General features: G+C 32.0%; 1 protein-coding gene across 1 annotated transcript; it reads right to left on the bottom strand.

Annotated features, from left to right (window-relative positions):
* Positions 1 to 5,449: 5,449 nt before the first annotated feature.
* Positions 5,450 to 22,020, bottom strand: LOC108917121. The gene is made up of 6 exons (XM_018723578.1): positions 21,923 to 22,020; positions 20,633 to 20,861; positions 16,954 to 17,072; positions 12,555 to 12,806; positions 8,636 to 8,692; positions 5,450 to 5,757 (listed from the first exon to the last, which is right to left on the bottom strand). The coding sequence occupies exons 1-6, from the start codon at positions 21,981 to 21,983 to the stop codon at positions 5,621 to 5,623; spliced, it is 855 nt and encodes a 284-aa protein (XP_018579094.1). The 5' UTR covers positions 21,984 to 22,020; the 3' UTR covers positions 5,450 to 5,620.
* Positions 22,021 to 22,926: the final 906 nt, after the last annotated feature.

The raw sequence follows: 22,926 nt of genomic DNA, 5'->3' as shown, positions 1-22,926 counted from the left end.
GTTTAAGGCGTCAGTACTTAAATCGATGTGTCGATCTGCCCGGGTTTCGAATCCCGCGGCCGGTAGACCGTAGATTAGCTATGCTTGTACGGAGGATTGGCACCCTCTGTGCAGGTATGGTAGGGTGGAAGAATGTTGGCTTGGGTCAATGTGAGAGATTGACACCGGTTGGCATTTGACCACCCCCCTAATTAATGAGGTTTTCCAGGTTTCCCTCATTCCTGCACTGAATGGTGGTTAGGGCCTACCAACATAAGTCGTTCCTGGGCACAAATGCGGCCTGCTTAATAATAATATGCCGCCTCCTCTCCACACAAGTCTCCGACTTATGGGCTAACTGTCGTAATTAGAATGAGGAGTAGAGATATTATTATTATTATAAAATATAACAAAAACTGATTATTTCAAAACTCTTCGAAAATTCTAAATACGCTAAAATATGTCGAAAACATAAAAAATATTTAAAGGTATTTATTTTCTCAGATGGAAAAGGTCAATGGCTAAAGGTTAAATACCAAAGTCGATGGCAAGGCGTCAAAGGTCGTTGACCAATGGGTAAGAGTCAACCTATTACCCTCTCAAAAGTCAATAACCGGACATGAAAGGTTAATGATCTTTGACTTGACCTTTGGCCTTTAACATTCAAAGGATATATCAATTCCTTCTTAGACAGATCAGATTATTAAGGTTTTTCTTCATTTTTTGGTCGATAAAAGAATTAATACGATTGCCAGTATCTGTGAAGGGAAATTTATATTTAAATGAAATGTGCTGTACGACTTCAGGAAATTATTATGACAATGTAAAGTCATTACGGACTAATTGGGGTGTAAAAGTAAACTTGGCAAGTGATTTGAATAGTGAATTTTAATAATATAGAGGTATGTGTCCTACAAAGAAGTACTGAATAATTAATAAAATTTTATTTTGAAAATACATACAGGGTGTAAGAAGTTTACTTACATTACTTTAGCATGAAGTAGAGTAATCATAAATGAACAAAAAAGTTGCATATTACAGGGACGTTAGATTAATTGTTTTCAAAATACAACGAGTATTAATATTGGGGAGTTTCATCACAACGTGACAACAGCGCTTAACCTGTTGATGCACACCACGTGTACACGCGGCAAACTACAAAACAAACTACAACATATGCTCAAAATGTCCACCACCATTTTCGATGTACGCACGACACCTTCGAATCCAACTTTCGCGCACTCGCTGGAAAACACATCAAGAAAAGGAAATAGTGGTACGCAAAAACACTCAGACACGGTCCAATTCCAAATACCAACTGAATTGCGTATTGCTGGACAGCTTAGTACCTCGTGTTAATAAACCGCCGCGCCGTTGTCACATTGCCCGATATGGATTTTATCGAATTTTAAATTTATTACAACGCTAATTACTTTTTAGAATTAAACATAAAGGAGTTCAAAAAAGCGATAAACATTGTATTTTATGGTATTCTATGCACGGAGTTATGTCAATATTCCTTAATTAATCGAGCTTTTATACCCCGTGTAGTTATAAGGTTTTTTTGTTTATTTTAATGTATTGTATCGTCTGTTAAAATTAAGGCAGCCAAACTTCTAACACCCTGTATATGTTATGTACGTAAAGTACATTCACAGATTTAAGAGAATGTTGACGTCATNTGAGAGATTGACACCGGTTGGCATTTGACCACCCCCCTAATTAATGAGGTTTTCCAGGTTTCCCTCATTCCTGCACTGAATGGTGGTTAGGGCCTACCAACATAAGTCGTTCCTGGGCACAAATGCGGCCTGCTTAATAATAATATGCCGCCTCCTCTCCACACAAGTCTCCGACTTATGGGCTAACTGTCGTAATTAGAATGAGGAGTAGAGATATTATTATTATTATAAAATATAACAAAAACTGATTATTTCAAAACTCTTCGAAAATTCTAAATACGCTAAAATATGTCGAAAACATAAAAAATATTTAAAGGTATTTATTTTCTCAGATGGAAAAGGTCAATGGCTAAAGGTTAAATACCAAAGTCGATGGCCAGGCGTCAAAGGTCGTTGACCAATGGGTAAGAGTCAACCTATTACCCTCTCAAAAGTCAATAACCGGACATGAAAGGTTAATGATCTTTGACTTGACCTTTGGCCTTTAACATTCAAAGGATATATCAATTCCTTCTTAGACAGATCAGATTATTAAGGTTTTTCTTCATTTTTTGGTCGATAAAAGAATTAATACGATTGCCAGTATCTGTGAAGGGAAATTTATATTTAAATGAAATGTGCTGTACGACTTCAGGAAATTATTATGACAATGTAGAGTCATTACGGACTAATTGGGGTGTAAAAGTAAACTTGTAAACCCAAACTTCTAATACCCTGTATATGTTATGTACGTAAAGTACATTCACAGATTTAAGAGAATGTTGACGTCAATCTAGATTTTTTGGGATTTGTTTAAATGGTGTCAACTCGAAGTCAGTAATTCCCTTACATTCGTTTTTTGGGTGGTTGGATCAGTTGGGTGAGTGAATATTATATTTTATTTATTTACATGCAACTCTTGTGTTTTAATTTTTAACATTTAAACATTTTTATGTGGAACATATCGATTAATATAACAAGCATATCAACTGAAAAGAGAAACAATATCCCAATATTTTTTTATTTTTAACACATGAATTAATCAAATGATACTCTTTGGGTCATTGACCCATTGCCTAATTGTTCGATTTAAAGCGACAAATCTACAAATACTGATCCAACGCCTTGCACCTACGCCAAATTCCATGTAGTCTTCAAGTCTCCCATCTCAAAATTAAATTAATTATCATAACAACTCATTTCTTATGGATATATGTTATTGGCAGATGCATGTTGAAATGTCTATTCATCCAATTAATTCTACACAGCTCAATGTCAAAGATTTTTTATTTTCTGCTATTTCGTATTCCCTTTTTAAGCATGTCACATGTCATATGGTCCTGTGATGTGATATAAATAATTAATTGTTGCACAGGATTTTTTTGGTTGTTTGGAAGTTTAGAAATGAAAAGGTGGTAATTTTTTTATCAAACAACAAATTATTTGCACAATTTTTACACTTTTTGCAAAATTACATGTCTTAATAAATATTAACGCTGCTAGGTATAAAATAATAGTGCAAAATAATATTAATTAAAAGAATATGGATGTTGTTGTTGCTCTGTATTTAAATTTAATTTATCATAACAAATGTCTGATAACGTTATATAATTCATATGTTAGATTTAAAAACCATATTGTCAAGTACTAAAATATTAAGTGCACAGTAAAAACAATAGACTTTCAGTAATGATAAAATATGTTTGTATAAACATTCTTCTATTACATGTTACTCATATACTATGGACTAACATCAGCATATGTCTCAGGATTGTACACATCTTTTTGATAATTAAATTAACAATATTAAAATTCAGCTCGACATGACTAAGCTGCCATAATTTCATATTAATAACGTGAGTTTGAAAAAATGAATTGTGTTATTGAATTAACTGGTATTATACTGACCACAGAAATTCTGTTGCAACCGCAATTGTCTATGAATGGAGATTCAGAACATACTAGGTAAGCAAATTTCCATTACTCATAAGTTAAATTTGTAATATACCATATCATTATTTAGTGTCTGTCGCTTGTTAATTGATTAAGTTAATAAACTTACAAAATCATTTTTTCATTTTTAAAGTACAGTTAAAGGATATTTATTTGGCCTGAGACCAAGAAATACCTGTGAAATAATAACAAACAGTTATTAGTAACTGCTTAAGGAAGGATTCAATTTTTTTATTCATCTCTTTGATTGATAAGTGAGCTCAAACCAGCGGAATGCAGTTAATACTTAATATAAGAGGATTAACAACTGGTTAGATGTAGATATAATCTTCAACACGTTATTATAAAAATCAGACTGATAATGCTCTAACATAAACTCTATATAGGGGGAATCCCTTGACCTTTAGAAATATGTAAGTTTGTTTTCTCAAATTTCGTCGAGAAAACTGAAAATTTTTATTTCCTTTTTTTTAAAATTTTTCATACTCCACCATTGGACAGGTTAGTATAAACTCGAATAATCTGGATAAGCGGTGTGGATTACTGTCAAATCTTATCTTGCTTGATTCGTTTACATATTTTTTTCATATCTTACAGAAATTTAACAATGAAGACACACAAACACATCGTACCGTCACTAAACACTGAAATAAATAATTGTATAATGTTATACAATTCCACTACAAAAAACACTTCCCATTTAAATAATACAATTTTTCATACATAAACATTTGAAAATAGAAAGGAATAATATCATTTCAAGATGAAAAAATTATTGAATTAATATTTATTTTAAAAATAATCTGTTCCCTATAATACGTTTTGTATCATTTTATAGAGGCTGTTCATTTTTGGTTACCATTTGTGAATCACCCTGTATATCAAGTCAGGTATTGGATAAATGGTAACAAAGTAAAACAAGTTGTAAGTGGTTTAGTGTTTTATATCTACAATTGAAGTTGTCCTTAAATATTGTAAATTTTGTGGATAAAAAAAATGGATTTTGAATAAAATGTGAGAAATGAAAGTAATTTTATTATTCCATCAGATGTTGAAGAAGCCGCAAATAGGGCAACTTTAGATCTGTTACCCCAGAAATCGCGGCAACAATGTGATATAGCATATAAAAGACTTATTGAATGGTGTAAAATGAAGAAAGTAGCAAGAAGTGGATCTTATTTGTGGAAGGGCGAAATGGGCGGTGACTATTAGACGCCTTCATTATAGCCATCTTTCTCTATCGCACCGATTTATATGACTTTCTTTATCGCTCTCACGTAACGGCCGATGAACCATGGGGACTTTCCGACCCTGTATAGTATTTTATTTTTAATACTAGTGTTGAAAGTTTTTTTACATTGCCCTTAAAAATGTAAAGCAACATTATGAAAGTCAATTTTTATTTCACTTATAAATGAATTAAAAATGCCATTCTTAATTACAATTTTATAATTTTTTTTTAATATCAGCGACAGATAATAAACAATCTCCAATTGGTTTAAAAAAAGGAAGTTCTGGACAAAAACAAGTTTTTTATGATAAATTTACTTTACAGGGGAAGTTTTAAGTTCAGTCACACATATTTTTGTGTAATAAATATTCTAGTTTGGTGAATTTTTGATTATTCGGAGATATGGCCGGTTTCAGAATGCAGAAGACGATGAAAGTCTCTGAAACGTATTTTTCTAGTACCTTTTTAATATGTTTCGAGCATCGAGAAGTTATTGCCTTGTTCTAAACTGGTGCGTAATTTTATTAGAAAGATTATGTTATAAGGCATCTAGAAGTTAAATAAACGTACGTATACTTTGGGAACTGATAGAAGAATTAATACAATGTTAGGTAACAAGCTTAGCTATTTATTATTCTCAAATTTCCACAAACATGTACAAAATGAAATAATTGAATTACAGCTTGGAAAAAAATATTTAAAAAAAAATGATATTAGTATATCTAAGCAACAAAACTAACACCATTAATTAAAACTTTCGATCTATTATACGATTCCGAGACTAAATTTTGAACTTCTACATTACTTTGCACGTTAGTAACGGTGGTACTATACATTCACACTGAACATCTCTTGGAGGGAGGAAATAGCTGACTTTCCTTTGGAATCCTTCCCCAAGTTTTAACGTTTTAGATCCAAATACACAGAAGAGGTCTGGAATTAAAAAAATTAAATCGTTAAAAGAAAAGACAGCATTATTTACGCCTCTTTGTCTTTATCTTGAAACTATTTAATATTTGCTTAAAAAAGGTGTTAATGTCACACATTTTAAAGAGCCGTAAAATGATTTGTTGGCATGTAATTATTTTTATCTGCTCCCACTATAGTAAATAGTTTTTAAGGAGATAAGTGGATTTTACCGTAGAAGTGGAAGTTGCTATGGACAACGGGAGTTAAGTGAAGTAATGCATATTTCATTAACAAATAAATAAAAATATTTGATGAACATTACATTTTAATAATTATAATGAATGAATATTTATAGTAATTGTACAGTTATTAGTTATTACATTTAGTAACAATTATAAAATCTGGATAATTATTCACATTTCTCTCACATGTATCCCAAAATGATTTGACCGCTCTATTTCAGTCACCGGAGGTTCAATGTTATCTGACTGATCCATTAAACCAGCATGATGCGACGTGCTACTAGAACCTGGAGTTTGAAGTGTCATTGTAAATAATCCTGTTGGCTATTTAATTTTTGTTACTTAAACTGTCAACAATATAACTTACTGCAATTGTGGCTGATTTCCACCCACCATGTCTCTTTATTGCTAATACATCAACTCTTGTAATTAGTCGGTAACGTTGCCGATATTCTTCGGAATGAATGTCCTGTATATGTTTCAGGATGTTCTAGTTCCAAAAACTAGGAATCATAGAAAGGGTATTCTTGCTGACTGGTTGGTTGTAACATCTACCTGCTTGATAACGCATCTTGATATACACTAATGGAAAAAATTAAGGGATCAAAAAAAAATCTAAATTTTCGGCGATTTTTCAAATGGCTGTATCTTTGATAAAAATGGTCGTATTGGAGTAGAAAAAAAGCAATTTGAAGCTTGAAGCTTCTAATTTTTGGATCTTGCAAAAAAAAAATTATTTTTTTTTCAAGTAACCGTATCGCGCAATCTTAATGAATTTCATGAAAAATTATTTTTCGAAATTTTTTTCGATCTTATTTTTGGTGTACGCACTTGAATTTTTCCAACTTAACCACCTTATGGATTAGATAGGTTGTTCATTTAGCTTCAATTTCTTTTTTTTTTTTAGGTCTCGATACGACCATTTCTGGCTGAGTTATCGGACGTTGAATGAAAATGGATCATTTTCTCTTTGTTCATCGATATCTCAGAAACCAATGGTTGCACAGAAAATCGACAGTGGGTTTCAGAAACTTGAATGAATTCTCTACAAGGTCCTCGCACGGTTTTTTAGAAAAAAAAAATTTTTATCCTTAACATGACTGAAAAATCGTAAAAAATAGGACTTTTAGGGGTATTCTAGAAAATCACGTGCCACATTGAGAATATTGGGAAAATGACTAATGTTAAGTGTGCCTTTTACAGGTCATTGTACCCCTAAAAGCCCTACAGAGTTTCAATTCGATCCATCAAGCCGTTTTTTNAGTGGAAAAAAATAAAGGATTAAAAAAAAATCTAAATTTTCGGCGATTTTTCAAATGGCTGTATCTTTGATAAAAATAGCCGTATTGGAGTAAAAAAAAAATTTTCAAGTAACAGTATCGCGCAATCTTAATGAATATCATGAAAAAATTTTTTTTCTAAAAAACCGTGCCAGGACCTTGTAGAGAATTCATTCAAGTTTCTGAAACCCACCGTCGATTTTCTGTGCAACCATTGGTTTCTGAGATATCGAAGAACAAAGAGAAAATGATCCGTTTTCATTCAAAGTCCGATAGCTCAGCGAGAAATGGTCGTATCGAAACCAAAAAAAAAAAGAAATTGAAGGTAAATGGGAAAAATTTTTTTTCATGATATTCATTAAGATTGCGCGATACGTGTTACCTGAAATTTTTTTTTTGCAATATCCAAAAATTAGAAACTTCGAGCTTCAAATTGCTTTTTTTTACACCAATACGACCATTTTTATCAAGGATACAGCCATTTGAAAGATCACCGAAAATTTAGATTTTTTTTATCCCTTTATTTTTTCTTTAGTCTATGTCTCGAGAACCCAGACGAGAAATAACTGTAAACGTTCGTGACATACCATTTTTAGAATCTAGAATTGTAACTACAATAATGTCAACAAAATTTTTGATCTTGACGTTGTCCAAAGTAAGTTTGCATAACTCATTAGCAAATATGTGTTATCGGGTGCCTGAACGAGAAAATTGTTAACTTGTTCTCTTGTATAATAAAAACTTTATAGGTCAGGGTATAGCCGTCATTATTACGTTTCAAAATTGCTCTCAGCTTGGGATATTTTGATATATTCACGTTCTCCTCTATAAAAATAGTTCACTTAATCTTTGAGTATTTACACCACAAACTAGCCGGTGACTTTAAAGTTCTTGACTTCTCCATGAAATATGCTAGCAGTGACATTTCAGAAACACCAGTATTTGTTTTCTGGCACCATTTTTTTGAAATTTCTATATGCTCGTTCGTAGCGCACTTTCGACTCGGGCAATAAAAATTCGCAGGCAACATTTGCTGCACTTTCTAATTGAAAATCACTCATTTAGAAATAATAATTCAAAACCAGCAAAATTGCAACTTTTATGTAGCTTTTATTGTTTATAACTAAGGTGTTTACCTTAGAAACGACAAAATCCAAACAACCAAGGCGACTTTGCAAGACTTCGAATATTGTCAAAATAAATTGATTAAGAAATGTCAAAAAATAAAACCTAATCTTTATTTCATGAACCATAAAGAACTATGGGAGCAGATAAAATGTTATACACCACGCAGCAGTCAAGTATAATTTACCAATAATACTCCTTTATGGTGTAAATAATAATAATAATAATAATAACTATATCAAGCGGTTTTCTTACCTGAGTTCGAATCAACATTGTTGTTAATTTTGGTGATATGGTCAGATTTATAGGTAGCTAAAACAAAAGTATATGGTTTGTTTTGTAATATTAATAATAAATAATGTTAACAAGAATTCCTTATGTATGGTTAAGGTATGGTATTTTGTATAATAAATAGCAATAGCTCTTACGTTTGGGCGTATCTATTTACGTTATTACTTCCTTAGGAGCAAAAATACAAAAGTTATAAAGATTTTTTTGAATTTGTAACGTTTTCTAAAAGACAGTAGTACATTATGATAAATATGACTGTTTATATTTTTACAAATTCCATTAGAATATAGGATGTTCCTTTCAACAAATTTAAAAGAGCATTTACAAATAATAACATAATTCAAGATAATTATATGACTATTTCTACGCCATAAAATGTAATCTGTAACAAATTGTAATTCTATAGATTCAAAAAATAAGTCTGTTTTATAATTTACAAAAATAAAATCTTACTATACAGTATTCTTAATCATATACGGGGAGTCTCATTCATATTTCAAAAAACTTGCGTGCAAGCTCCTCATGGGAAAATGATGGGGTTAAATCATATGATGTTTTTTTCTTAGACGCCTTGTTTTTGACATACAGTGTGTTGAAGTTGTTACTTTCCAAATGGTTTTTCTTAATTGTTTGTAAATCGGCTAAAGATAAACATGTTAAAATTTGTACACGAATACTGTGCAACTGTGCGTTAGGAATAATGAGCAAATGGTTTCTTTCTGAAAAGCAGTGTCGCCGATGCAGGTACTTGGAGGGTACAATCGAAAGAAAAAATATGTTAAAAGCCAAAATTTGTTACATTTCTAAACGATTTTGTAAACTCTACAGCATACTACAAAAAAAAGGTATACTTGTCGAAATTCGGTAGCATGTACCATTTTCGAGAAAAATTGAGTTGCATCTTTTTGCTCAGATACAGCGGCATAAGTACATTAACAGAATATTAAATTGAAAGAGGACGTTACCATTGAATAGGATGAAGACATTTAGCTACCAATAGTCTTTGCATTTAAGAATATAATTTTAATTTCTTACGTCTCATATGAAACAGTTAAATTGTAAAACATTTTAAGTTTAAGCTTGTTGTAAAGTAACATTAAAAAAAATTAAAATATAGAAATTATTAATTTATCTATCAATTACTACTAATTTTAGAGTTTGTAAACTACTACACTACGTCTACTGAAATAAACAATTGTTGCATGTACTGAATTTTTGATGGACATCGATACTTAAAAAAGTGATAAGAATATAATATTAGGAAGCAGACTCAGAGACAGACAGAACAAAATAGCTGGACAATTACATTAATGAACAAAACTCTAAATACTACAGTAGATGCTGAAATTGTCCCCATTTGCTTCTATGAAACTTCATTTTCTCGAAAATGATAGGTACATGCTCATGAATTTCGAGAAATATACCTTTTTTGTAACATGCTTTAGAGTTTACAAAACCGTTTAAAAATGTAACATATTTTTTTCTCGATTGTACTCCTGTATCGGCGACACTGCTTTTCAGAAAGAAACCGTTTCCTCATTATTCTTAACGCACAGTTGATATTTATTCGTGTACAAATTTTGACATTTTTATCTTTAGCCGATTTAAAGATAATTAAGGATAACCATTAAAATGGAAAGTAACAACTTCAACACACTGTATCTCGAAAACAAGGCGTCTAAGAAAAAAAAACGTTATATGAAGTACCCCCATTATTTTCCCTTCGAAGAACTTTCACATAAGTTTTTTTGAAACGTGAACAGAACACCCTGTATATCTACAAACTCAAAAAAGGAAATAGTTTTTAAGACGTAAGAGAAATTTTTTTTACGATTGTGTAACTGAAATGTACTGTTTATAGTCCAGTCGGTAGAGGCCGAAATGTTACTGTTGATGGTGACATTTTCTTGATAACTCGGAAATAACTACACAGGAATACTTTAAATGATGAGTACAATAACAGGCTAATTTGCTGACAAAGTATTTTATCAGGAAAAAAAATTATTAACAATTTAATCGTGAAAAATTTTTTTTTTAGTAGTTTTCTTTAAATAACTCAGCGGGATGACTTTGTACGAAAAAATGCTTAGGACATGATTTTGTTCGTAATAAAAATAGCTACAAAATGGCGGTGGTCCGATTACGAAATTTGCAATAACAAAGCCGTGAGATTGAAAAAACGGTATAAAACGCCAATTTTTTTAAGTTGCTGTAAAAATGTCAATTATAAACAAAAAGTGATAAAACTTTCGAAAACTATAGTTCAATATATATACAATAATGACGCTAAAGCCGAAAATCAGGAGAGCAAAACTTTTTGTTCTATAAGGTGTTATACATTCATCGGCATCTGAAACTCGAAACTTTGCCAAATTTGTTCGAAGCTTTGCTGACACTTGAAATTTGGTACACACATAGTGTAAATATGCAGAAACCAAAAGCAATTTGCAAAATTCAAGTATCTTCATTTTTGCAGTTTTGGTAAGGTTTTATACGTCACCCTAGTTTTATACGTCACCGTTTTTTTAATTTTTGGACGTATATTTATGTATATTTATAAAATATTCCATTACGGTAGATTAGCCAGCATAATTACCTACAATTTAAAAAAATATATATTTTCATCGTTTAGATCCTAAGCTACTTAACATTTTGCGCCTGTTAGCCGTAGTCGTACATTATTCAACATATTAACATAAAACAAAATCGTACGTGTGGGGTAAACCTTTAACTTTAAGTAAACAATTGTTTAAATTTACTGTTGCATATTTCTAATAGTATACAATCGCCGAAGAGCGGAGCTCGCGCTCGAAAATGAAAAGTTAAAGGTTTACCCCACACGTACGATTTTGTTTTATGTTAATATGTTGAATAATGTACGACTATGGCTAACAGGCGCAAAATGTTAAGTAGCTTAGGATCTAAACGATGAAAATATATATTTTTTTAAATTGTAGGTAATTATGCTGGCTAATCTACCGTAATGGAATATTTTATAAATATACATAAATATACGTCCAAAAATAAAAAAAACGGTGACGTATAAAACTAGGGTGACGTATAAAACCTTACCAAAGCTGCAAAAATGAAGATAATTGAATTTTGCAAATTGCTTTTGGTTTCTGCATATTTACACTATGTGTGTACCAAATTTCAAGTGTCAGCAAAGCTTCGAACAAATTTGGCAAAGTTTCGAGTTTCAGATGCCGATGAATGTATAACACCTTACAGAACAAAAAGTTTTGCTCTCCTGAGTTTCGGCTGAGTTATTGAACTATAGTTTTCGAAAGTTTTATCACTTTTTGTTTATAATTGACATTTTTACAGCAACCTTAAAAAATTGACGTTTTATACCGTTTTTTCAATCTCACGGCTTTGTTATTGCAAATTTCGTAATCGGACCACCGCCGTTTTGTAGCTATTTTTATTACAATCAAAATCATGTCCTAAGCATTTTTTCGTACAAAGTCATACCGCTGAGTTATTTAAAGAAAATTACTAAAAAAAAATTGTTTATGATTAAATCGTTAATAACTTTTTCCTGATAAAATACTTTGTCAGCAAATTAGCCTGTTATTGTACTCATCATTTAAAGTAGACCTGTGTAGTTATTTCCGGGTTATCAAGGTTTGACACAGGCCGAACCTCTACCTACTGGACTATTAATAGTCATATGCAACAACGAAAATCCGTTGTAATAATGAATATTAAGTATGAAGGGAAACTTACAGTTCTTTTTAGTTCATTATACATTTTTGTTTTTTTTATAAATATTAACAATAAATTTCATGCATAAGCAATATATTTATCGACTATATGGTGTTTTACTTTACACAAGATGGAAGAAAAACAAATATTCTAATAATAATTAATATTGACTTACGACAAACCCAAGTGATTGGACAACAAAGTACCTCTTTATTTAAATAAAGAGGTGCGCAATTGCTATGCACCTGGCCTATTCCGTCAAACTGAATACTGCACAAAGACCTCTTACAGAAAGGATGTTCAAAACGTCCGTTCCAGCCTTTACCACAAACACATTTAAGGCAGGTATCTTTTGGATAGAACTTTTCACCCTCTTTGTATACTTTTCCGTCTACGTGGCATTCTGCTAACGGGTTGTCTTCCGAAGCTAAAATCATTCAGAACGTGTAGGTGATTTTTATATTCTCGGTTTTTCAGCTCAGTTCACGGAAATTGTTGTTTACGGTACTAGCACAGACAATATAGCTTCGCTCCAGACCGCCCGTGGCAGTCTCTTCTGAGCTGGCATCCAACAATAATATTTAACGTGGTAACTCTTCTACTCGGTAATAGGTGGCAGTTCTAGCGGTTCCGGAATACAGCAGTGTTGCCAAGTGATAACTGGGCATACAAATAAATTTAATGTATTTAACTTTGTAATTGAAGGGTTATATGAAACTTATCTTTTGTTTGAAAATGACATTTGTGTTAAATGCTAAATAAATTAAATAAAGTTAGAACTAACACTATGAATTTAGCTAATTAATTATTTATTTTACATGAATTGGCATTGGAATAGAATTCAAATACTAGAAATTAATGTTTTTAGATGTGTGCATCGACTTCCAATTTGGTACGCGATTATGCTAAAAAAATTGCATCGAACAGGCTGTGTAAAAGTGTAGCGAATAACATATTTTTTACTATAAAAAGTCTGTTTGGAAATGAAAGAGAGTAATAAAACCCCGAGATAAGAACCGGCCATGGGCGTGGTAATATTTCGTTTCAGGTAATTATCGGGTAACACTAATGCTAACAGGTAATGGGTGTACATTAGTATATTTTACTGGATACATCATAGGGCAGGAGCCAGTGTGACAGATCAATCCAGTCTTAGAGCTGAATATACGAAGACGTGCTAGTGCAGTAGAGTAAAATTCGATTTCTGTTTAGTGACTATTGTGCCAGTGGATATAATATTGTTTGGGTAAAATGTCGAGCTTATCAGATTACGTACCTGCTAAACGCGTGAAAAGATGTGCGCTGTCTCAGAATGAGAAGAGTATTATATTAAATGTATTTAATGCATTGAAACACCAAAATCCTACCAACAGTGTTGACAACATCGTGGAAAAGGGTTCCAAAATGACAGGGATTGGAAAATCGACTATCTACAGACTTTTAAAGGGAACAAAAAATGAACAAGATACTGTAAATCACCCAAAATCATCTACAGGGAGGTCAAAAGTCGTTATAGATGATTTCTTCAAAAATGTCATTCGCAGAAAATACACTCATTTTATTTTAGAACAGAAATACCAACGCTAAACAAAATTTTAAGTGAACTTTCAGAGGACAACGATTTGCCAAAAATCAGTAGAAGCAAATTATGGGCCGTCTTACGACAGTTGAATTTTTGCTGGGAAAAGCAGAACAGGAAGTCAGTTCTTATCGATAAAGATGAAATTATTTGTTGGCGAAGATCCTACTTAAGATCAATTAGAAAATTCCGTGACGAAGGGAGGAATATTTATTATCTAGACGAAACTTGGGTCAACGAGGGATATACTGTAACAAAAGTATGGCAAGATAAAAATGTAAACAGTTTTCGACAAGCATTTTTGGATGGACTTTCAACAGGGTTCAAGGCACCTTCAGGTAAAGGGCGAAGATTAATAGTGACACATATAGGTAGTGCCAGTGGTTTTGTAGATGGCGGTTTACTTTTATTTGAATCTAAAAATACAGGTGACTATCACGAAGACATGAACGCAGATGTTTTCGAAGAGTATTTTACACAGATGTTGGATCTTATTCCTCCGAGGTCTGTAATTGTCATGGATAATGCCAGTTACCATTCACGGCAGACCGAGCGGACGCCTACGACTGCTTGGAGAAAAGCCGATATAATTCAATGGTTATTCGGAAAAAACATTTCTTTTGAAACAAATATGGTGAAAAAGGAACTTTTGACACTTGTCAATCTTAATAAAGATCAGAAAAAATATGTTATCGATGAAATGGCAACAAATCGCCAAATAACGGTACTATGGTTACCACCTTATCACTTAGTCTGGGCGCAGGTAAAAGGAGATGTAACGCGAAATAATACGACGTTTAAATTAAGTGACGTGAAAATTGTATTAAAAAATTCCTTGGAACGAGTAACTGCAGATAACTGGCAAAGATGTATACATCATGTACAAAAAGAAGAGGAGAAAATGTGGGAACTCGATAATTTAATTGACGTTACTGTGGAACCTATCGTTATCAATCTAGGAGACGAAGATACTTCATCAGAATATTCAGAGGATGAATTTTAATATACCTACTTTTTTATTTTCTTTATTGTATATTTATACAACACTACATTTACTCACCATAATTTGAATTTTCAAAATACATATATTTTTGTGTGGAATAAAAGTCTATTCATTAAATTTAAATAAATATTTTGATAATAATATTGAATAATTTTATTTGAATTACTAAAAACCTCTTAACCCGGTTATGATGCTTAAAGTAGCCTCATGTTTTGAAATGCTGTTTTTATATTGTTTACTTATAAGATAAATGGACCGAGAAGTTGAAGCGGCATAGAAGACGGATTGTCGGGGATTACATTTTAGCTACCTGCTACAATTTGGTACAACCCGGTCACACAAAGTTTTTTTAAAAGTACACCTCATCTATACCTATAATACATAATATAAAAATATTGAATATAAGCACCAGTACTACATTTATTTACGATTTGCATACATAATAAGCACTCTCTTTCATTTCTAAACAGACTTATAAATATTTTGTTTTTTATCTTGTAAAAGATTGCAGTCAACGTACCAGTAAATATTCCGTGTAACCTTACAAGGGTACTACTATCTTATTGTTGATTTCTCCATATAGGTAAAATAATTCTTGACACAGGTGTTGCATATAATGGATGCCATTGGCAGTGCTCACATTTGTGACACAGGGTGTTTAAAAGATTAAACAATGTAAAATTTCCTTAAGAAAAGTCCCTTAATTTTTAATTTTCTTGAAAATTTTATTTAATATTGTTGGAACCTCAAGGTGTGGTTGAATAAGAAGATTATTAAAAAAAAGTAAAAAAGCATCAATCAATGATCCCTTACAGAGATAAGATGATGCGTTCGCTACTGCTGTTGCAATTTTTGACAAACTCTTTTTGTTTTTCAATTTACTGACTTCGGACCTATTACATTCAACGCAAAACGGACAATCAATAGGAAAGATTTTTTAAATTATTTTTGCGATTCCTAGTTATAAGGCCTTTTTTTACTGTATGACATCATTCACTATTACGGGCATGGGAAAATTTATAAAAATTGGTAGGTATTTTAATGTTATTTCGTTTTTAGGTATTCTCCTTATGTTGTCGTTATGTTTCAAAACATATTCGTAAAATATATTATAAGGGTTAGTCATAAAAATAGTTATTTGTTATTTCAACAATGTATTTTAATTTTTTACGATTTTTTACTTGAAACGGAGGTATATCATACCAGCAAATTTTGATAATGTCAAAAGAAATAAAGGAGAAATCCTACATTTGTATTTAAATTTTGTTCCTATCTTTAATCTTTTAAGCTGTAAGCGAGTGTCAAAATACAAACAAAAACCCTGATTAAATAAATTTATAAAAAATAATACATTAAATATTTTTTTAAAATGATGTTACTAACTGTTTAAGATATCATTATGAATTTGTTCATTTGGAAATATATTTTCTGCAGTATCTCAATACCAAAAAATGAAAATAGTAGCTAATTAACGAAATTATGATTAAATAACTACATACTACAATTTACTACATTCCTCAAAATATTTTTATCATTTAAGTATGTAAGTTTATAAAAAAGTGTACAAAATTAATCCATGCGTACGCGTGACAACATTGCCAAACTGTTGTTTATGCGTTGCTAGGATACGCGTATAGGAATGTCGGCTGCTGCATTTGAATCTTCCTAAAATTCTGCTGGTGTTGTACTCTATCGATAAATCGGAAATTTAAAACTGCTGTCCCGTTCCAGGCGCTGCGCTGTCTGGAGAGAAGGTATATTGTATGTGGTGTTAGAAATACATTGTGAAAAATTAACAAACATTTTCTGTATGGAGGGAACAATGACATGAAGGAGGACATCGGCTTAAAAAAAGGCATAAATATCCTAATAATTAATTTACAGTGGGTTTGAATTTTGAGTCAGTCACAGTACGTTTTTCATACTAAAAATTAATAGTTTCTATTAGGCTTTACTTTATTGCAAATTATTTTCCTATTCCAGTATACTTACGACACGTCATTCCTACGGGACAACATTTATCCAATTCGTATTTGTCGTAGCAACCAGGCTTCAAATCAAAACTCTGCCCATTGACACAATATATTAACAAACATACAAAACTTGGAGTTCTAAAAATATCTAGCCATTAGTAGAGGTCAATGAAGATTACGATACTGTTTTGCTTAAAACGTTGTTTTTATATTCAGTATCTCCATCTACAGAACCATCCGGACAGACAGCGAACTTAAGAACTATGTTGAACAACGTTATAATCAGTTTGTTACTGTATAACGGTAAGGACTTTTTCACCAACACATATACCATACGCGCCTAAAGTATGGAATAAATTCAGTAAAAACGAAACAAATTTTTTTTGGGGGAAAATCCTCGAACAGGTCGATTTTTAATTTAAAAAATACATATTTTAGCATAAAAGGCGATTTTCAACCGTCGTTTGTTTTCGAGTAATGACGTCATCGACATTTTTTTAAATAACAACCCCCTATTTTTTTTCTTGATTCTGAAAGATCGTTTCATTGTCGATCCGACAGCATTAAATTATTGCCATCTTACATAGGAAAGTTTTCGAGTAAATGACGATTGAATGTTAGAAAACCCAAATCAATTAAAATAAAGCAAAATCGTTATCAAATTACGTAGGTGTAAATCTTTACAAAGTGTCACTGTCATACCGACTTTCTAAGTATTGTAAACGATATAAAAATTATTGTTGAATTTAAAGTATTATGGCACATTTAACACACAAAGAAATGAAATTTTAATTCTTATCGGATGCGGGGATAAGAGTAGAACGCAACAGGGAATTTGCGATTTATTTAATGAAAAACATCCAGGTCGCCGTATCAGCTAATCAACAGTCAGTAAGGTAGAATCTAAATTTAGAGAAACTGGCAATGTTGTAGATATTCCAAAATCTGGACGTCCAAGCGTTAGTGAAGATCACAAACAGAACATTTTGATAAGTATGGTAGATAATCCTCATAATACTTCACGATTGGTTGCATTAAACAATGAAATTAGTTAGACCACAGTGTTACGTATCCTGAGGAAGGAAAAATATCATCCCTACAAAATTCAACTTGTGCAGGAACTCAATGAAGACTATTCCGACCGCCGCTTACACCTTTGTGAAATTATGATGAATTTATGTCAAGTAAATAGAGATTTACACCGGCAAATACTTTTTTCAGACGAGGCCACGTTTTGTCTCAATGGTACAGTGAACCGTCAAACTTGCAGCTATTGGAGTCGGGAAAATCCTCATTGGATGGCAGAGACACATACCCAACACCCACAGAAATTAAATGTGTGGGCAGGAATAGTTGACAACAGAATAGTAGGGCCTTTCTTTTTTGCAGAAACCCTTACAGGAGAAAGATATTTAGAGTTTTTACAAAATGACCTTGTTCCAGCGCTTGCAGTAATTTTTCTTAACGATAATGACCCTGATATTCCTGATGACACCATATGGTTTCAGCAAGACGGTGCACCTCCGCACTATGCGCGCCCTGTTCGAGATTTTCTGGACAATTGTTTTTTTAGGGGGTGGATCGGCAGACGAGGACCGATAGAATGGCCCGCGAGATTCCCAGATCTTACACCCCTGGACTATTTCTTATGGGGCTACTTAAGGTCCAAAGTGTACGTTAATAAACCCATAATTTAGAAGAACTCCAAAATTATTGTATTATAGATAAATACACAGAGTTACCCCAATTTCTACACAGACTTGAGTATTGTCAAGAAGTCGGTGGGTGGCAATTCGAACACTTAATTTAGGTAGAAAACTTAATGAATTGTATTTGCTTGACATAGGAATTGTTATTTTTTTATGAATAAAATTTGCGTTTTCTAACATTCAATCGTCATTTACTCGAAAACTTTCCTGTGTAAGATGGCAACATTTTAATACTGTCGGATCGACAATGAAACGATATTTCAGAATCAAGAGAAAAAAATAGGGAGTTGCTATTTAAAAAAAATGTCGATGACGTCGTTACTCGAAAACAAATGTCGATTGAAAATCGCATTTTATGCTAAAATATGTATTTTTTAAATTAAAAATCGACATGTTCGAGGATTTTTCCCAGAAAAAAATTGTTTCGTTTTTACTGAATTTATTCCATACCTTACTCGCGTACGGTTATGTTTTTGAGGAAAATGGCAAATCACGATATCCATTTGATCACACATTGCATTTTACGAAAAAAGCATCACGGGACAAAAACGTTTCTAAATTTAATGGTTTTCTAACGCACAATAATTTTTCAGAAATTTAAATATGCGACCAATTTTTTTTTTGCTCCAAAGACAAGGAGGCCCGCGAAAAATTGTCTTAAGGAGGTTCCCCGCGAAAAAACGTAGCACGTTCAGATTCTACATGTCATAAAATGCCTCTGTACCAAATTAGTGATTCTCGTACAACAGGGTTCTGAGATATAAAAAAAGATTATCCTTAGGAGCGGATTTCAGGGGGCTGCAACCCCAAACGAGGGGCCCACTTGGCAAAAATGAAAAATACGAGTCCCCTAAATTTGTCTTAAGGATCTGTAACCAAATTTTGTTGCATTAATTCGGGACACCCTGTATTTTTGAGAATATGTTTCCCATGAATCATTAAATCTCTGTTTAAGCAAAAGTCCAGGCAAAATTGTATGCATTTTATGGGTTTTATGCTATAATAAATGCGTACCCATTATTTGAGCTTAAAAAAATATATTAATTTAGATTACCTCGGAACCAACAGTAGGCCAGTATTGTCGAAAATACCTCGTTTTTTGCCAAAATTTGGTAGAGTAAACAAAGGCATGTAAAAATTGGTAAAAATTTCTAGAAATGAATGAATAAAGAAAAGAGCTACATTTTTCTACCCAAAAAGAGAAGTCTTTTCGGTAGATTTTTCGCATATTTCCAATTATTTTGCAATACGCGCACATTTTGCATAGGAAAGTACAACTCTTTGAAAAAATATTAAGCTTAGGATGGGTCACATAATAATGTATTACTGTATGATTTATTGAAACTTGAAAAAATTGTATTTTTTCCAAAAACTCCATGTTTGCAAAAACTGTCAACTATTTTACAATTTTACAAAAATGCATTTATTCGACTTGCCAAGGACCATATATTCTGAAAATTTCGTAAAAATATCTTTTCTCGTTTTAGAAGATACAGAAGTTTCAAAAAAATGCGATGTTTACCCGTTTTTTTTTGCAATAACTAATATATTTGTTTATCAATTGACATTGGGATGAGCTCAAAATTTTTGTTATAAAAAATTCTAGAACATTTGTCTAAAACATTTTTTTCTAAAATGTTTATTTTTCTTAAATGAAAAAAACTGGTTTTTGCGAACCTTAGATGACATTTTGAACATACAGCTGGGGTATAGTAGTTCATTCAATTATATGGAATTTTTCCTAATTTTTACGTGTCTCTGTTTGCTAAACTAAATTTTGGCACGTAAAAATCTAATCTGACCGGACTAAGGTCTTTTAATAAAAATCTATGTGCGTACTTTTTATTTAAGCAAAAAAAACACGAATTTAAAATAATTAAAATAAATAGACTGACTAGGAACTCACCACGAGGCACTACTAGTCTTCACGAATTAGAAACACATTTTAAAATAATATACGAGGGGCATTAGAAATGTTTTAAATCTTACCCGAAATAATTATGGCAGGTACACTCCGCGCCGCAGTCTTCATTAGTTAATTCATTTCTGAGTTGTCCATATAGTGGGTAACTTTTCCCTCTAAAGAAACAAGAATCGATTTTCTGGGATACATCGTCGCATTCGTACTGTATAGCGCAACCCCTGCCATCTTTCTTCACTGGCCTACAGGCCATATCCTCATAGATGAGGGTGCCTAAAGAGTCGCAACTTTTCTCAGCTGGAAAAACAGAAATTATAAGCAATAAACAATAAAATTACCTCACAATAAGGTTTAAGGCACTAAAATTTATTTACAATGCTAATGAAAAAAGTATATACAGGGTGATTCAGAACTTATAAAAAAAAAAAAATTCTGGATGTACAGGGGATTCTTACAAATACAATTTTGTAAAGAAAAAATCAAAAAGGGCAGTTCGAAAATGATTTAAAAATACAATTCTGCACGGCACTGGAAACTGGTCCACTGTAAAACCTGACCTCGCACAATGCGACCGGCATGACGGTGTGATAAAAACGGACAAAAACTTTTGCAAGGAAAGAAATATGTAAATAGAATTTTATCGCACCTATTTTATATCGGCAAATTCAACTGCTTTTGCCTTTATTAATTAATAAAATTAATTTGTGTTTTTAAATAATAAAATCATTTGACATACCCGATGTTACAACAATTGTCCAAAATTTTATCCACCAATGTGTAAACACATTTGGGTCCGTTGTACTCGGTTTCTACGAACTAACACAAATGTTGTCTTGTTTCACCATAACACAAATGCTTCACCATAAATTAAAACGATATCCATCAACTCCGAGTACACGCAAACCATTTTTGACACTAACTACCCATTTTTGACACTAACTATGTACTAAAAAGTAACTGTAAACACCACAGATAACAGGTAAATATCGCAACGACGATTGCAAAATCCGAATTCAGTATTCGGAGTCGCTGAGGCCACGTAGCGAATGACGCTAGAGACTACAGTTGTCCAGCTATGTAGTGGTTGAATGTACTATAACTTCAATATATTTTTTCTTCGAAACTATAAGGATTTTACAAAAAATTTTTTACGATATTGATTCCATTTCTCATGCTGCATCTATTCCCAAATTTTTTTGGATAAGTTGTGAATCACCCTGTATAGTTTCCAAAATGTCATTATACATACTACAAAGTTAACTGTACAAGTCCCGCATTGCTACTTCAGTTTTATTATGTATTTGTGCCATTTTTATATACAGGTACTTATTTTTAATTGTTACAATTGTGCTTCTTACCTTTTACGCTGACGAAGACACCGAAGGTCAAACAAAGGGTGGATAATATTACACGAAACATCGCTGCTCTTGTACTGTTGTACTGATTACTGTAGAGTGTGTGTGGGACTTATATCGAGACAAAAAAAGTAACCTTTATAAATAGAAATGTGTAATTATCTTGTAGACAATTTGACAATAATTTTAATCAATATTAAAATACGCGTTTATATATTTCCGATTATATTCGACATTATATAACAAGAGTTTACTAACGCTGCATGATAACCTATCAAATAGTTATTAAGTATTTTGAATATCCTGCGTAAGTTTTAAAAATATTTCAGACTATTATGTTGACTCCCCTTTCCATTTTGAGTTAAGTACTTTACTTTCAAGAAGTTTTAAAACCTGCTTTAAAAAATTTGATTTGACTGAATATTCACAAAGTTCTAATTGTTTATAAGTACAAAAATTCGACCAATGTTTAAACAAGCGCCAGAGCTCTCCTAATTGACGGATTCGAATTTTTCAAAAAAAGTTTGAAAGCCTGAGAGCCCTTCTATATGTGATTAAATTTTCAAGTATCTAAGGGCCTTGGTTTTTGCTGTGCAAAATTTTGAAAATTTGCAATTTTTTTTTTAAATCTGGATTGCAAAATTATTATGCAAAATCTATCGAACCGATTTTGATGAAATTTGGTGTGATGATTCTACATAACATGAAGTTTTCTTGAGCCAAGTATAAAGGTCCTACACCCAATTTAAATACACCAAAAAAATTCCCTAAAAAGTATTGTTTTTTAACCCCATTTTTGTGATTTTTTCGATTTTTACCATAATAATCATGATTCATTCGATTTGTAACCAGTCATGTATTGTAAAAAATTTAATTACAAACATTTTTTTCCTCTTCCATTTTCGCCTAAAATCAACTCTTAAAAAGATACATAATTAAATAGGAAGAAAAATATGACATTTTTCCAATTTTTTTAACATATTGTGCCGTCAAAAGTTAAGCCCACG

This window comes from Anoplophora glabripennis, unplaced genomic scaffold, assembly GCF_000390285.2.
Source record: "Anoplophora glabripennis isolate ALB-LARVAE unplaced genomic scaffold, Agla_2.0 scaffold85, whole genome shotgun sequence".
Taxonomy (NCBI): Eukaryota; Metazoa; Arthropoda; class Insecta; order Coleoptera; family Cerambycidae; genus Anoplophora; species Anoplophora glabripennis.
The sequence above is the reverse complement of the archived record's forward strand: the minus strand, read 5'-3'. Positions and strand labels throughout refer to the sequence as shown.

What these genes read in the sequence shown, in the direction of transcription:
- LOC108917121 (XM_018723578.1), bottom strand. Translation starts at nt 21,983, where the DNA reads ATGTTTCGTGTAATATTATCCACCCTTTGTTTGACCTTCGGTGTCTTC. An exon ending in ACCTGCCATAATTATTTCGG is followed by an intron (nt 17,073 to 20,632) that starts GTAAGATTTAAA and finishes AGATATTTTTAG; the next exon opens with AACTCCAAGTTTTGTATGTT. An exon ending in TCCCGTAGGAATGACGTGTC is followed by an intron (nt 12,807 to 16,953) that starts GTAAGTATACTG and finishes GAATGATTTTAG; the next exon opens with CTTCGGAAGACAACCCGTTA.